Raw genomic sequence first — 17,455 nt, forward strand, 5'->3', positions numbered from 1 at the left:
CCAACGATGGCGACTGGCTGTCGCTCTCGCTGTCCTCAACGACAGTGCCAGCTCCTCCGCACGCCATCACTCATCATACCAGATCATCCAATAATCCCTTGACTCCGTCAATTCCTCCTCAAGGCCCAAATAAACTTCAAAAGCTACTTTCTTCTTCTTCTTTGATCTTGAGTGCTAAATCTGACGTGTTTTTGTGTTTTAGAGGTCGTGATACTGGTACTAATTTCACTGCACATTTGTTCGAGGCATTGAAATTAAAAGGGATACGGTCCATTGGCTACGATCCAAATCGGAAACCCCTGGCCTTTGATCGGATCCATGAATGCTGGTGCTCTATCGTCATTTTGTCAAGCACATTCGCTTCTTCATCCAGGTGTTTGGACGAGCTCGCTGAGATAATCGAGCACCACAAGGAAGCAGGGCTTACTGTGTACCCTGTCTTTTACGATGTTGATCCATCTGACGTGCGAAACCAAAAGAGGAAATTCGAAGAAGCCTTTGCTCATCATCATGAAAATACTGCTTCCAAAGAGGAAATAAATGGAAAGTGGAAAGCTGCCTTGACCAAAGTTGCCAATCTCGCAGGATGGTCTATTAATGGGAAGAGGTAACATTTATATCCGTGTGTGTGTTATTTTGTCTATTATGACATGTATTGTTTGTTTGTTATACTAATATCTCTCTTTTTTTCTTTTAAGGCTTGAAACTGGTGTTATCGATGAGATTCTTCAAAAGATAAATGAGAAATTAAGACTACGAGACACATGTTCAACACGTATTGATGGCCTGGTTGGGATCGATAACCGTTGGAAGGAATTCCAGAAGAGAATATGCTTAGATCTAAACGATGTCCGCTTCATAGGGATATGCGGAATGGGTGGAATCGGCAAGACAACTTTAGCTAGATTTGCTTTTCAGGCTATTCTAACTCAGTTTGAAGGCCACACTTTCCTTGCAAAAGTCCGTGAAAAAGCAGTAACTTCAGTACAAGAGCAGCTTCTTTCAGAGGTGCTCAAGGAACAATCAGTTCGTATATATGATCAGGATAGCGGAGCCAACATGATCAGAGACAGATTACGTAGTCGGAAAGTTCTTGTTGTTATTGACGACGTGGATGATCGCATGGAACAATTGAAGTACTTGGCTGGAGAATATAATTGGTTTGGTCCGGGAAGCAGAATCATCATTACAAGTAGAGATGAACATTTATTGACGACGTGTGGAGTTGAAAAGGAAAATATATTCAAGCCCGAGCTGTTGAATTCTGAAGAATCACTAAAGCTTTTATATCTTAAAGCCTTCAAAAATAAAAAGCCCAATAAAGATTTTGAGAATCTTTGCAAATCTGTTGTGGAATATGCTGATGGCCTTCCTTTGGTTCTTGAAGTTTTGGGATCCTGTTTGTACAAAAGAGACGTAGATTTTTGGAAAAGTAAAATAAAACAATGGAAAAGTGGTCTTCCCGAAAATAAGATCTTTGATGCTCTTAAAATAAGCTATGATGGGCTCCCGGATACCGAGAAAAGAATTTTTCTAGACATCGCATGCTTCTTCAATGGCCAGTCAAAAGAATACGTGATAGAACAATTGGAAAGTTTTAACTTTCAGCCAGATATTGGAATACCTGTTCTAAAAGAGAGATCACTTTTGACTGTTGAGAAACAACAATTTATGGAGATATTGCGTATGCACGACAGGTTGCAAGACATGGGGAGAAAAATTGTTGAGCAAAAATCTCCTAATGAGCAGATTAGGCCTGGAAAACGTAGCAGGCTATGGAAATATGATGATATCCGCATTGTCTTAACCCAAAATACTGTAAGTGGACTCACTTTACACACATACACGTATATATATATATATATATATATATATATATATTCCCTTCAACCAACTACTTCCCATGAATATGAAAATCTTTGTTAATTGTTTATAGGGCACCGAATTCATTGAAGGCATAATGCTCGAGGTACTTCTTTCGTATAAGTTATAATCAGTTGAAATTTTGGTCCTTTTGTTTTTCTTGTTTTTTTTTAATTATTATTTATAAATCTATATCTGATTGTAGGGGGATTATGAATATATTCATGTGAAACCTGACGTTTTCTCAAATATGAAAGGATTAAGGTTTCTCCATCTAAACTACGGTGTGAAGACTCCTGGTGGTCTCAGTTTCCTTCCAAGTAGTTTACAGTCACTTCAATGTTATAATTCCTTACCATCAAGCTTTGAACCATATAAACTTGTTAGACTTAAAATGTCTTACAGCTCCATTGAAAAGCTCTGGGAGGGAACCAAAGTAAGACTTATATTTTCTTTTTAATTAAAATATTATTATTAAGCCTACTTAGATGCAATATACTGAAGTACTGGCGGTAAAAGTGACTAATTGCATTTTCTTTATTGTTTCCAATAGCATCTACCAAAGTTAAAATCAATTGAGATATATTACAGCTCCATTGAAAAGCTCTGGGAGGGAACCATAGTAAGACTTATAATTTCTTTTTAAAATATTATTATTAAGCCTACTTAGATGCAATATACTGTAGTACTATAGTGGTAAAAGTGACTAATTGCATTTTATTTATTGTTTCCAACAGCATCTACCAGAGTTAAAATCAATTAAGATATTTGGGAACTCCATTAAAAAGCTCTGGGAGGGAACCATAGTAAGACTTAATTAAAATATTATTATTAAGCCTACTTAGATGCAATATACTGTAGTACTATAGTGGTAAAAGTGACTAATTGCATTTTCTTTATTGTTTCCAACAGCATCTACCAGAGTTAAAATCAATTCACCTGAGTTCCTGCTATCATCTCACTGAGACTCCCTGCCTAACCCGTGCTCCAAATCTCCAAATCTTGACTTTTGAACGATGTTATCAATTGTTGACTATCCATCCTTCGATGTGGCTTTTGAAGAATCTTACAAAGTTGTCCTTTAACAACTGCAGTAGTCTTAGAAGTCTTCCAAGTAGCATAAGTGGATTGAATTCACTTGAGAGACTCTATGTCTATGGTTGTTATAACCTTGATAATTTGCCAGAGGATTTGGGGAGTTTGAAAAGCATGCTAGAGCTTGATGCAAGTGGCACTGCAATATCAGAACTACCATCCACCATTGTAAACCTACAAAGCCTAAAAGAGTTGGACTTGAAAAACTGCAAAAACCTTGAAGCTCTTCCAAGAGGCATAAGTGGTTTGAAATCACTTGAGAAACTCAATTTATGTGGTTGTTCTAAGCTTGAAAGTTTTCCAGAGGATTTGGGAGGTGGGTGGGAATCACTTAAGTTTCTCGATGTATCTGATTGTCATAAACTTGCTCGACTTCATATATTTGGCATCTCCACTAAAAAGTTCTGGGAGGGAACCAAAGTAAGACTTATAGTTTCTTTTTAAAGTATTATTACTAAGCCTACCTACTTAGATGCAATATATTGTAGTACTATAGTGGTAAAAGTGACTAATTGCATTTTCCTCATTGTTTCCAACAGCATCTACCAGAGTTAAAATCAATTCAGATGGGTGGATGCTATCATCTCACTGAGACTCCATGCCTAACCCATGCTCCAAATCTCCAAATCATTGATTTTTCATGCTGTTTTAAATTGTCAACTATCCATCCTTCGATGTGGCTTTTGAAGAATGTTACAAAGTTGGACTTTAACTACTGCGCTGGTCTTAGAAGTCTTCCAAGCAGCATAAGTGGTTTGGAATCACTTGAGACACTCTATGTCTATGGTTGTTCTAAGCTTGATAATTTGCCAGAGGATTTGGGGAGTTTGAAAAGCATGCTAGAGCTTGATGCAAGTGGCACTGCAATATCAGAACTACCATCCACCATTGTAAACCTACAAAGACTAAAAGAGTTGAACTTGAGAAGGTGCGAAAACCTTAAAACTCTTCCAAGTGGCATAAGTGGTTTGAAATCACTTGAGAAACTCGATTTATATGGTTGTTTTAAGCTTGAAAGTTTTCCAGAGGATTTGGGAGGTGGGTGGGAATCACTTAAGTTTCTCGATGTATCTGATTGTCATAAACTTGCTCGACTTCATATATTTGGCATCTCCACTAAAAAGTTCTGGGAGGGAACCAAAGTAAGACTTATAGTTTCTTTTTAAAATATTATTATTAAGCCTACCTACTTAGATGCAATATACTGTAGTACTATAGTGGTAAAAGTGACTAATTGCATTTTCCTCATTGTTTCCAACAGCATCTACCAGAGTTAAAATCAATTGAGATATATACGGGCTCCATTAAAAAGCTCTGGGAGGGAACCATAGTAAGACTTAATTAAAATATTATTATTAAGCCTACTTAGATGCAATATACTGTAGTACTATAGTGGTAAAAGTGACTAATTGCATTTTCCTCATTGTTTCCAACAGCATCTACCAGAGTTAAAATCAATTGAGATACATAGGAGCTTCATTGAAAAGCTCTGGGAGGGAACCATAGTAAGACATAATTTCTTTTTAAAATATTATTATTAAGCATACTTAGATGCAATATACTGTAGTACTATAGTGGTAAAAGTGACTAATTGCATTTTCTTCATTGTTTCCAACAGCATCTACCAAATTTAAAATCAATTCAGATGAAAAACTGCAAACATCTAACCAAGACTCCATGCCTCACCTATGCTCCAAATCTCCAAATCTTGGATATTAGAGACTGTTACAAATTGTCGACTATCCATCCTTCGATGGGGCTATTGAAGAATCTAACAAAGTTGGACTTTCAGCATTGCTGTCGTCTTAGAAGTCTTCCAAGCAGTATAAGTGGTTTGAAATCTCTTGAGGAACTCAATGTATCTTGGTGCTCTAAGCTTGATAATTTGCCAGAGGATTTGGGGAGTTTGAAAAGCTTGCTATACCTTGATGCAAGTCACACTTCAATAACAGAGCTACCAAGCGTAAGTGGATTGAATTCACTTGAGAAACTCGATTTACATCGTTGTTCTAAGCTTGATAATTTGCCAGAGGATTTGGGGAGTTTGAAAAGCTTGCTAGAGCTAGATGCAAGTAACACTTCAATAACAGAGCTACCAAGCATAAGTGGATTGAATTCACTTGAGAGACTCAAAGTCAATTATTGTTCTAAGCTTGATAAATTGCCAGAGGATTTAGGGAGTTTGAAAAGCTTGCTAGAGCTAGATGCAAGTTTCACTTCAATAACAGAGCTACCAAGCGTAAGTGGATTGAATTCACTTGAGAGACTCCAAGTCAATGCTTGTTTTAAGCTTGATAAATTGCCAAAGGATTTGGGGAGTTTGAAAAGCTTGGAATTACTTGATGCAAGTTACAGTGCAATATCAGAGCTACCATCCACCATTGTAAACCTACAAAGTCTATACAAGTTGAAATTGGAACAGTGCAAAAACCTTCAAGATCTTCCAAGAGGCATAAGTGGTTTGAAATCACTTGAGAGACTCAATTTAAGTGGTTGCTCTAAGCTTGAAAGTTTTCCAGAGGATTTGGGAGGTGGGTGGGAATCACTTGAGTTTCTCAATGTAATGGGTTGTTCTATGCTTGAAAGTTTGCCAGAGGATTTGAAATGTAATGTGAAAGTTTTCGGCTGGTCCTCGGAAGAGGAAGTTGATTCGGAGCTCGAGTGGTACTCGGAAGAGGAAGTTTATTCGGAGCTCGACCCGTCCTCGGAAGAGGAAGTTGATTCGGAGCTCGACCGGTCCTCGGAAGAGGATTGAGAAGATAACAGAGATGGGAAAGGAGAAGAATTGGAAAGTTTTGTATTCTTATTTCTTAATTATTCCTTCCGTAATACAATTTGCACTATTAATACAAATCTTGAATTGGGCTTAACCATTACTTTCGGCCCAATTATTGTTTGTGAATAATTCTGTTTGAGAAGGCTGAATTATTGTTAGGGATTTAGTTCTTTGTAAGAATTGCTAACAATTAAACTTTTCATTCTTGTGTGACTTAGAGTAATTGCTAAAGATCCGTTTGGGTTTTACGCTGGATGTTTTTCTCTGTTCATACTGCTCAAAATTCGAACAACATTGGAAATGCCTTAAAGGTGTTCGATAAAATGCCGTAAAGGTGATTGGCAAGTTATTTTTTGTTTAGTCCCCTTACTTTGAAAGGTTCGAATCTGGTCTATTCTGTTTCTGTAGCTGTAAAACTATCTACGATAAGGAGCTGTTTTAGATGTTTAGTCCCCTTACTTCAAGTCATTTCTCTGCTTTCCCTGTTATCTTATTCTCTTTGTATGCATTGGAAAAAGCAAGCCGCATGGCAAAGCTCATCTTCTTCCATCATTGGAAAAATGTACGATCCAAACTCTATAATACTAGATCATCAGTCATCATCCATGGAGCAGATGGAAGATTTCAACAATGATCCACATCCCTTGACTCAGTCAATTCCTCCTCAAGACCCAAATCATCATCAGGAGCTACTTTCTTCTTCTGTGATCTTGAGTGCTAAATCTGACGTGTTTTTGTGTTTTAGAGGTCGTGATACTGGTAGTAATTTCACTGCTCATTTGTTCGAGGCACTGGAAACAAGAGGGATATGGTCCATTGACTACAATCCAAATCAGAAACCCATGGCCTTTAATCGGATCCATGAATGTTGGTGCTCTATTGTCATTTTGTCAAGCACATTTGCATTTTCGTCTAGGTGTTTGGACGAGCTCGCTGAGATAATTGAGCGCCAGAAGAAAGCAGGCCTGACGGTTTACCCTGTCTTTTAATGGGACGAGGAAAGTGGAAAGCTGCCTTGACCGAAGTGGCCAATCTCTCGGGATGGTCTATTAATGGGACGAGGTAAAATTTAATAACTTTTGATGAAGAGATTACTTTTGATAATTGACTTGGTAAAAAAAATTTGGTTTTTTGAAAATTTATGTTATTTTGTCTATTGTGTCATGTACTGTTTGTTTGTTTATTTGTTATACTAATTCTTATCTCTCTCTTTTTTCTTAAGCCCTGAAACAACAGACGTTATCAATGATATTCTTCAATTAATTATGTCCTTTGAATCAATTATTGAAAATTTCTCAGTTGAAATTTCTTCACGGTTCTGGGAGGGAACCAAAGTAAGACTTTTATTTTCTTTTTAATTAAAATATTATTATTAAGCCTACTTAGATGTAATATACTGTAGTACTATAGTGGTAAAAGTGACTATTTGCATTTTCTTTATTGTTTCCAACAGCATCTACCAGAGTTAAAATCAATTGAGGAACTCGATGTATCTCTTTGTTCTAAGCTTGATACTCTGCCAGAGGATTTGGGGAGTTTGAAATGGTTGAAAATACTTGACGCAAGTTTCACTGCTATATCAGAACTACCATCCACCATTGTAAACCTACAAAGCCTAAAAAGGTTGAACTTGAGATACTGCAAAAACATTAAAGCTCTTCCAAGTGGTTTGAAATCACTTGAGATACTCAATTTACGTGGTTATTCTAAGCTTGAAAGTTTTCCAGAGGATTTGGGAGGTGGGTGGGAATCACTTAAGTTTCTCAATGTATATGGTTATTCTAAGCTTGAAAGTTTGCCAGAGGATTTGAAATGTGTTGAGGAAGTTATCGGCTGGTACTCGGAAGTGGAAGTTGATTCGGAGCTCGACTGTTCCTCGGAAGAGGATTGAGAAGATAACAGAGACGGGAAAGGACAAGAACTGCAAAGTTTTGTATTGTTATTTCTTAATTATTCCTTCCGTAATACAATTTGCACTATTAATACAGATCTTGATTTGGGATTTAGTAAAAAAAAAAGAAAAATTTCATTTAAAGTTTTATTGGTGAAATGCAGAATTGGTGAATTGGTAACAATTAAACTTTTCATTCTTGTGTGACTTTGGGCCCAAGGTCTGGATAATTTTCTATGTTGATACTGCTCAAAATTCGCACAGCATTGGAAATGCCTTAAAGGTGTTCGATAAAATGACTCAAAAAGGATGCATGACTCAAAAAGGATGCTGTGTGTAGAGGTGTATTTAAATGCTCTCGATTTCTGTGTGTGTAGAAGTATAATTTTATCATAATACACAATTTATTTACTAAAGCTAAAATTTGAGTTATCTTGTGAGCCAGTGTTGGACAATCAGAAAATCATTGATGATATAAGACTCTGTACCTGGTAGGTACTGTTTTCGTGCTGTGCAAGTAAGCCAAACCGTGCTGTGCAAGTAAGCCAAACCAGAAAGGATATGGCAAGTAAAATTCCGAATAATGGATTCCGTCATGCCTCCAAAGTGGTCAAGGATGTATTTATTGATCAAACCAACCAGGATGGACATAATTAAACCAGAATAAGGGAGGTGAAATGTGGCATATCAAGTAAAGGGAAGATGCTTCTTTCATGTGGCGTCTCATGGTGTATATTTACAATTTGTAATTTCCGAGGCTTGCTAGGTGTACAGCAAATCCGTGTACATCAGGTACAGCGAGTGTGGTTTTTTATGTTTTTGCCCTTTTTTTTGGTTTTAATTCGTCCTTATCACACACTCGTTCCGATCACCTTCTCCGTCGGTCAAAATACTTAGATGTGGCTCCAATGACGATGGTGTAATATTTTTCACACTTTAACAGACAGGGTGTGTTGACAATGGAGATCTCGAAAGAGGAAGAAGAAACGACGGGGTGTGATTACTACGGGAGATCTAAGAGGATTGTGGATCTGCTTCTGAAGAAGAAACGGCGCGGTGAAGGACACACGGTGGCGAGCTCGAAGCTGTGATGACGACAGGAGATCTCGAAATAGGAGGAAGAGGAGGCGGCGGCTCCGGCTAAATACGAGGCTATTCAAACCAAGACGGTCGTGGTAGATTTCAGTAGTGATCTCGACGAGGGTGTGAAGAGGATTAAGGAGACTATTCAAGGATTGGATGTTGGTATTCTGATCAACAATGTTGGGATTTCGTATCCTTATGCTAGATATTTCCACTAGGTTGATGAAGAATTGTTGAGGAATTTGATTAAGGTTAATGTTGAAGGAACTACTAAAGTTACACATGCTGTTTGCCTGGAATGATTGAAAGGAAGAAAGGTGCGATTGTTAATATTGGGTCCGGTGCTGCTACTGTCATTCCATCTGATTCTCTCTATGCTGTTTATGCTGGAACTAAGGCGCAAGTTTTTCCCTTTTTTAAGTGGATTTTACCCTGATTTAACTTATTCTTGGTTGAGTTGTGAATGTTGATTGAGTTTGGTTCATTGTGCTTTTGTATAATATAATAGGTATATTGATCAATTCTCAAGGTGTTTGTATGTAGAATACAAGGATCGCGGCATTGATGTGTAGTGTCAGGTACCGTTTTCTGCATTCTTTTAGTCTTGTGAATGTGAAATGGAGGTTAAGTTAGTTTGTTGCATGCAATGCAGATTTTAGGTTAACCTATTAGTTTGTAAAATTTATTAAATGGCTATATAATTAGGTTGAGAATTATATCTAATTAGTTACTGTTCTTATTTCTTGCTCCTTGAGAGTTTATTGATGATGTTTGAAACTATGGTACATGACTTGCATATCTGTATAATTACGACATGTTGTTCGAAAGTAAAGGAATTGTTTTAAAATTACAACTTAGATGGAGCTGATGGTCAAGGTTTCTTGTGTTACTGTCCACAAAGTGAGCCACCAATGTGTAAATATGGTCCATTTTCATGGTAAAATCTCCCCTGTTCTGAGAATGCTTCTAAATACCTGTTGCTTGCATAAATGACAAAATGGGTTTAGATTAACGAGCCAATATCATTTGGTAATAGAAATTTAATGAAAATGGCAAAGAAATTATATATGCAATGAATTCTCTGGTATTGGATATGTCAATGAGTTTTGTATGGTACGTGTCTTCTCTTTGCAGGTTCCATTGTATGTGGCAACAAAGATGGCGTCGATCAAGAGAGCTTCCTTCTTCGTTCCTATATTAGTGCTTCAACAATAGTACAACATATATATATGGAAATATTCCGATGAGATTCATTTCATAGATGGATCAAAGCATCCAACTAGGGATAAAGCCATGAACATTTTGTTGTGTCGATGTTGATCCAACATCGACATGCTGTTGGATCGTACAGGCTCAAAAAAGCCTTCAAACTCCAACTGGCCGCTGGTCGGTTGCTGATTGAATGAAACGTGGTCGTCGTCTTTCTCCTGAGGCCAGGTTCCGCTGCTCTCCTCCAACTACATGAGATCACCACTAGAGTGTTCATATTTTTGTTTTAGTAAAACAAGAAAATTGACAATCAACATCTCACATATATGTAAAGGAATTAACATTTTGCTATTTCAAAACTTGTTTATTCAATAGAAAACTGAAAAATCATAGATAAGTTCAAACTTCATAACCGTTACTGTAGTTTTCAATCCTAGAAAGTATATGAGTTGATATCAATGTTAACTAATCAATTGATTGTCCGATTTGTTCAATTCACCCTTACTAAGTAATCGGTTGATTGTTTAAATCACCTTTGTTCTATTAACCTTTATTGAATGGAAGTATATGTCTAAAAAATATGTTATCCTAAATATCAATCAAGTGGAATTTGTATATGGATCGAGGTCGTAGAATTATATCTACTTGAATTTTACGGTCGGACTAAGATAAGACGACTTCTTCGTATCGGATTATAGAAGTAAAAATTATAGGATGTTATTACTAGACAAAATAAATCATTACGTATCTCCTTTCAGATGAAAGTATCCGATTTTTTTGGATCTAAATTGAATAATTTTGACTAGTTGCACGTAGAGGATGAAAATAGTAATATCTAGGGGTTGTTTATGTGGGATTGAAGCCTCATCATGAGAAGACTATTAGACGAAATGTGATTATTTATGTGTCTTCCTTCGAATGAAAGTGGTTTGCGATTATTTGGTTTGAAAATGAATATTTATGAAATTATCATCTTCACTTCTTCAACTCATATCTGTCTGTCTCTCTCTCTCTCTCCCCGACATCCCACTCTCTAACCGACATCGATCCTCTCTCACTCAAAATCTTACACATGTAACAATAAGTATGCTTATTCCTCGTTGTGAAGATGCTTCCAAACCAGACGTCTTTCCTTCCAAACTCTACATGCTTCATAATCATATCCATGATTCTGCACAGAAATTAGTACTCCATTCTTAGTCAATAATAAATCATCTCTCAGAAGATGAAAAGATTCAATATTTCCACACTGTTACCTCTGTCTAATGTCACGAATACTATCAACAAGTTCCATGGTGTGCTCCACTTTCAAGTTCCCTTTTGTTTTCTCATTCCCAAGTATAATGGACGAGGCATTTAAAACCGAGACAAGTTCAACTTCGATTTTTTGCAGCTCAACGTCCACATGTTCCAAGAAACCTTCATAAGAAGATATTCTATGTAAGCTACTAATCTGGTCGTCTTCATTTTCAGCGCCTAAGCTAAGAGATCCTTGAATATCTTTCTGAGCTACATCATCAGTAGCACTTGGTAGATTATCTTTAGAAAGATTTATCATCTGACTATCTACAACTTTGTCGCCATTAAAGCTCGATTCTTTGCTGACATTTCTGACTTCTGCAACATCTTGGCTTGGAGATACAAATCGAACAGGAGTCTGAGATTCTTCTCTATCAACTTCAAGTTCCAAAGACACATTGCCTACTAATTGATTTTCTTTCAGTGATATTGCCTGCAACCGAAATAGACCTTGGACAAGATAGAGGATGAAAATCGTAAGATTCGTAACTTTAAGGGATGTATATGAAAATCGAAGCCTCGTCGTGAGAAGGCTACTAGACAAAAATATTCTTATTTACATTTGTACTTCCGGATGAACGTATTAACTTTAGTTACTTATTGCGTTTTGAATGGATGGATTGACATGTTTATGGGTATTTGTGTGCGAATGTGTGAATTGGTATTTACAATTCAACTTACTTTATTGAACAGAAACTCTCTAGTCTCTGTAATCTTCCGAAATTCGAGGATGTGTGGCGTGAAAGATTTCAGTTGAAGAACGATTTCAAGTTTTTTCGACATTCAAATGGTTCTTTTGCTTTTGATTTTGCATCCTCTCCAATGTCATCTAGCATGGGTATCTTTAATGGTGGACAGTCTTCAAGAGATTCTAAAAGTGGGTTTGATAAAAGGAGATGGACAAATGTTCTCCTTGCTGTTAATATCTTGTGAGTACAAAGTTCGTGTAATCTTTCTATATTGGTAGTATCTAGGCTGTTCCTTTGAAATTTCCATTTTCGTAATCAGCAATCTCGCGTGATCTTCTAAACATTCTACCTTCATATTTAAAAGTTTAGATGCCATTTTATAAGCTTTCGTATACCATATCATCTGTGTAGGGTTCATCTAGCACAAGTGTCCACAAAGGGGAAGTTGCTTTTATGGGGAGCTAAGGTGAGATGCCTCAGTCATTTTAAGAAAGTATAGCGATACAGAAGTTTTGGATTTCTCGAGAAATTTTGTTGATAGTAATCTTGTGAACAGGTTAATGGCCTTATGGACAAAGGACAGCTTTGGAGGCTTGTGACGTGTTCCCTTCTCCATGCAAGTATTGGGCACTTAATGGTATGGTTTAAATCTAATAGCCTGTCATTACTTCTCGTATTATATTTATGTTTAGTTCTGACAATGTTTGTTCATTTCAGATTAATTGTTATTCATTGAGTTCTATTGGTCCTCGCGTGGAATATATTTGTGGACCAAAGCGATTCATTGCAGTTTACTTCACATCAGCAGTCACAAGTAACACCTTGAACTCAGTAAAACTATCTGCTTACCTATTGGTATTCTGATGCAAATTGTTTCAAGACAACCAGGTTCTCTGGCGAGTTATTGGTTCTGCAAATCGCTGGCCGTCGGCGCTTCCGGGGAAATTTTTGGATTGGTAAACCCAATTTCATTCATAAACATTTAAAGATAATCCATCTTTTATACCTTTTCCTAGAAAATCTGACCATTGAAGTTTCTTCTCATTCATATCTCTCTGCGAATAAGTAATATGATAAAGTTTGTCCATTATTCATTTAGGTTGGATGTTTCGGTGTCTTCTTCATGAGGCACAGAGGTTTGATCAAAGGTGGCGAAGATGATCTCCGACATATTGCACAAGTCATTTTTATAAATATGGTAAGGGACTCCAACATTTTTGCATTGAAAAACAGAAAACATTTTTGCTTGGTGGATGTGCTACATCATGGTTTCTAGGGCCTGCCTGGAAGTATGAGTCCCTCTCCAATGATCGTCGGAAAATATTTGTCGATAGAGCTCCGATCAATTATCTCATCAAGCGGCACACAGGTCCTAAGAAGATCAACTAAAAACATTGCATGAATTCTACGGTAGTTCATAGCAGAGTTGACTTTCCATGATTTAGAGAAAACAGACTCTTGTAATTGATCATGTACATCATCACTACTATAAACAACTGTTTTGCTATGTCAATTTGTCCCCTTTACTGTATATTTCTGTAATGGAACTATGGAAACCCAAAAAAAAAAGTCTGTTTATGTAATTTCATTGTTCTTGTTGTATTTGTGGTTGTTTCGATTCTCAAACGAGAGTCACGCTAAATGCATACCATTTTGTGTGCACATTATGTGCGCGATTTGTCAATAATACCATAAATTTATGAATATTCTGATCATTTGAAAGATTTTTTCTGGGTGTGCATGGTTTGCACGCAAAATGATGTGCATTTAATTTTTCCGTTTAGGTGTGTATTTAGCATGATTATTTGGAGCGGCAAAACTAAATACACAAAAAAAGGGTTAAAATACCCTTAATTTATAAATATTTTGATCGCTTCAGAGGTATTTTGTATCTATGGTATGCACCATTTTTTATTTTTGTGTGTATTTAGCATGATTCGATTTGGAGCAAACCAATTCCAGGAATGTACAAATCCATTATGGAAATTTTTTAGAACTTTGTATCAAGACTCATATACTCTAAAGGAAAATGACTATACAGCCTACACATTTGAAATAATATACTTTCCACATGTGGGAGAATATTTATGTCCTTATATAGGAAGTTGTCAGAACTTGAGGGTGAAATAGTAAAAAAATTAAAACTTAAAAAGAAAAGTTTTTAGAACGGTCAGAAAAAAATAAAAATTCAAAATTTTGAAAAGGACGCGGGTTTCCCATTTTTTCCATCTCTGTACAAATAAATATAAAAAAAATACTCCAATTGGAAACTGAAAAATAATTTGCAAAACAAAAAATCTCACTTCTGTACAAAAAAACTTTTTAAAATTTAAACAATGTTTTTGCTCTCTCTCTCTCTCACGCGCCACACTCATCTATCTACCCCCCCCCTCTCTCTATATATATATGTATGAAGTTGCATTTTCACAGTATCAGATCTGTTGCTTTCTTCTCTCAAGATCTTCATTGTAGGCTCTCAACTTGTTTTTGATTGTGGGTCTTTACTTGTATGAACAAAAATGAAGCATTTTTTTATTTTAGATCCTGCACATTATCTATTCGTTTAAATTCCCATGTGGGTTTTAGCTCAAATTGTGTTTTTATCATGTGGGCATTTCATTTTTAGTGATTGGAGCATTTGAATTCATATCTCACTTGAATTAATCTTTAAAGTATTGTTTTGCTGGTGGTAATTGTTTGATTTTTCAGGTGGGTTGGAATGTGTTTTATGTACCTGAGCATTCCATTTTATAAGTTACTGTGAATCAATGAACTGATAAAAGGGTGCATCTCAAATGTGGTTTTGACATATGGGCAATGGGCATTGTGCATTTGTTCTGCATTATCCATTTGGTTTCCGATGGTGCCTTGAATTCTCCATGCACGGCACTTTGTTTTGTAATTTGATCGGTACACTTATTCTTTTTGTTAAACGAGATTAATGGATACTGTATTTAGATTCATTTCGAAAGAGATTCAAATTCGGTTGATATATATTCAATTGCAAATCTGTCACTGTTTGCTTCAGGAATTAAGTCAACATTGACGAGTAGATGTCCATGCTCATGTTTTATGTCCTTTTTAGTATTAATTGAACATAGATTCAATCTTGACAATTTTGTTTTATAGGGCTAATGTTGTTTCTCCAAAGACTAGAGTGATAATTGGACGTTGCTTGGTTATGCTGTTCTGACATTAATCTATCCCTTTTGTTTCTTGCAGAACACAAACTGTTTGATAATTCCCCTCAAAGAAAATGGAAGCACTCCCTGACGCCATTGTTCAATACATCTTGTCACACATTAACAATTCCATAGATGTTGCATCTTGTAACTGTGTATCTAAGAGATGGCAGGATTTCATTCCTTACCTTAAAAGCCTCTACTTTCCTCGCAACTCTTTCGACAACCACTTCTCTGATGAAACCCCCGAGTCTATTATATGGAAAATGATTTCCAGGATCGAGTGTTTAGAAGAGCTAGTCGTGTATAGTCCATTTTCCACATCTGGTCTTGCTTCTTGGTTGCTACTAGCCGGTTCAACTCTCAAGCAGCTTGAGCTTAGAATGGATAATCTTTCCGAATCTCAGCCATCTCTCGAGAGTCCTTCAAAATTGGACTGCTTAGCAGTTGCCAAGAATTTGGAGTCCCTTAAGCTTTGGGGTGTCCTATTGATGAATTCTCCAAAATGGGAAGTCTTCCCGAAACTACAAAACCTCGAAATTGTCGGTGCGAGGGTGGACGATGCTGCATTAGTGGCTGCACTTAAGGCCTGCCCTAATTTAAGCAACTTGCTGGTCCTCGGTTGTGATGGAATTGGCACAGTTTCGATTGACTTGCCGAATTTGGAAAAGTGTAAGCTGGATTTCTATGGCGTAGGAAACTCTTCACTTTCTCTCAGTTCTCTGAAAATTGAATCTCTTGAGGTGCAAGGTTGTAGTTTGATTAGAGTCCCTGAAACCAAATGCTTGCGGAATCTTTCCATTTCCAACAATGCCGGTCAGTTTGCTTTCTTGAAAAATTTCAGTTCATCGATCAATTTACTCTCTTCACTTTCCTGATGATTTGATTGTTGAATTTGCATCCAGGTAGGGTTTACATGGTCGATTTCGGAAAGCTTCTGGCCTTAGAGTCCTTGTCCATTAGGGGTGTTCAATGGAGTTGGGACGCTATAAGCAAAATGCTTCAATGGTCAAGTGAAGTAAAGCACTTGTATATGAAGGTTGAATTTACCGGAGACTTTGAGACACTTCAACCCTTCCCGGAAATTGACTTCGTTGACTTTTTTAATAGCCATCCAAAACTCCAAAAGTTCGATATTCATGGAGCCATGTTTGCTGCTTTATGCCAGAAAGACAGCTTGAAAAATGTAAGTAACAAACTACATTTCACAGTTAGACAAAAAAGTTTAACTATCTTAGACAAAAAAGTTTAACTATCCGATGTTGATATAATATATAGTTCACTAATGGAGAATGCATATTCTAATTCTTGCAGGTAGAATCAAACTTTGTGATTCCATCACTGGAAGAAGTGGTCGTCACCGTGAGATCGCCGTTAAATGCTGAACAAAAAATGAGTACATTAGAATCTCTGTTGAAGTATACGAAGAATTTGAAGACAATGGTGATTAGGATCCTTCAAATGAAAAGCAGCCATAGTAGCACAGATGATTTCTTCGATGAGATTTGCAAGTTTAGTCATCTGAATCGGAGGATAGTTCGAATCGAATGAGTAAACCGGCAGCATTGGCATATTCTGGTCCTTTGTTTTAGCCCTACATTGTTTCAATTTTTGTTTTCTTAGACAAAACTTCCATTTGGATTCTCTTATTTGACAGCATTGACTGCAGATTGATTGCAACTTTTAACCATTTTACTGAATGATTTTGTGGTTCATAAATGAAAACGATGTTTTCACGTTTATCTTTTTAACCATCTTGTGATGTTAGAAGTTGAATGCAAACCATTGATTGAGAGTCGCTTTGAATTGCTCCCTGATATTTGACCTAATATACCTTTGAGTCCCCTTATGTTTCATTATTGTTTATACCCCCCTGATTTTGGCTTTATACACATTATTTCCCCCCTATTAGTTGACGGTTAAGAAAATGTTAATTTACAGTTAGCTTCACCATCAGATTTTTCTAAAATTCTGAAAACACCCTTTCTTTCAAAAGAAATGTGAGATGGAGTATGAGTATTTGTGAGAGATCGGAGACTATTGTCTACGGCTATGCTGACGGTCAAAATTCGGGAAGGGGGCAAATGATATATATAAAGCAGAATCAGGGGGTCAAAATAATATTGGAACATAGAAGGGAGCTCGATAACAAAAACATATAGGTATTATCGGTTAACATTGTCCATGATTCAACTACATAGATTTTTATAGCATCTCAACCGGAAGAGATTAAAACCTAAATTGCCTCTTGGTCATAGACTCATAGGGTCTCGACTTGCAACTCAAGAAAATGCAAAATGGATAAATAAAAAACTGAGAAAGAGAACAATTTTAACATCGAACATTGGTTCATATTTATCATGTAAGC

The 17,455-nt window shown here is 36.6% G+C and overlaps 1 protein-coding gene and 1 pseudogene across 1 annotated transcript; both read left to right on the forward strand.

Annotated features, from left to right (window-relative positions):
* The first annotated feature begins 9,494 nt into the window (after positions 1-9,494).
* LOC139884007 (F-box protein At1g10780-like) lies at positions 9,495-16,638 on the forward strand. Its single transcript, XM_071868092.1, has 4 exons — positions 9,495-9,509; positions 15,159-15,903; positions 15,993-16,273; positions 16,402-16,638. Exons 1-4 carry the CDS (start codon positions 9,495-9,497, stop codon positions 16,636-16,638), a joined length of 1,278 nt encoding a protein of 425 aa, XP_071724193.1.
* LOC139884006 (RHOMBOID-like protein 10, chloroplastic) lies at positions 12,039-13,294 on the forward strand (annotated as a pseudogene).
* Positions 16,639-17,455: the final 817 nt, after the last annotated feature.

The sequence above is a fragment of the Rutidosis leptorrhynchoides genome, unplaced genomic scaffold, assembly GCF_046630445.1.
Source record: "Rutidosis leptorrhynchoides isolate AG116_Rl617_1_P2 unplaced genomic scaffold, CSIRO_AGI_Rlap_v1 contig490, whole genome shotgun sequence".
Lineage (NCBI taxonomy): Eukaryota > Viridiplantae > Streptophyta > Magnoliopsida > Asterales > Asteraceae > Rutidosis > Rutidosis leptorrhynchoides.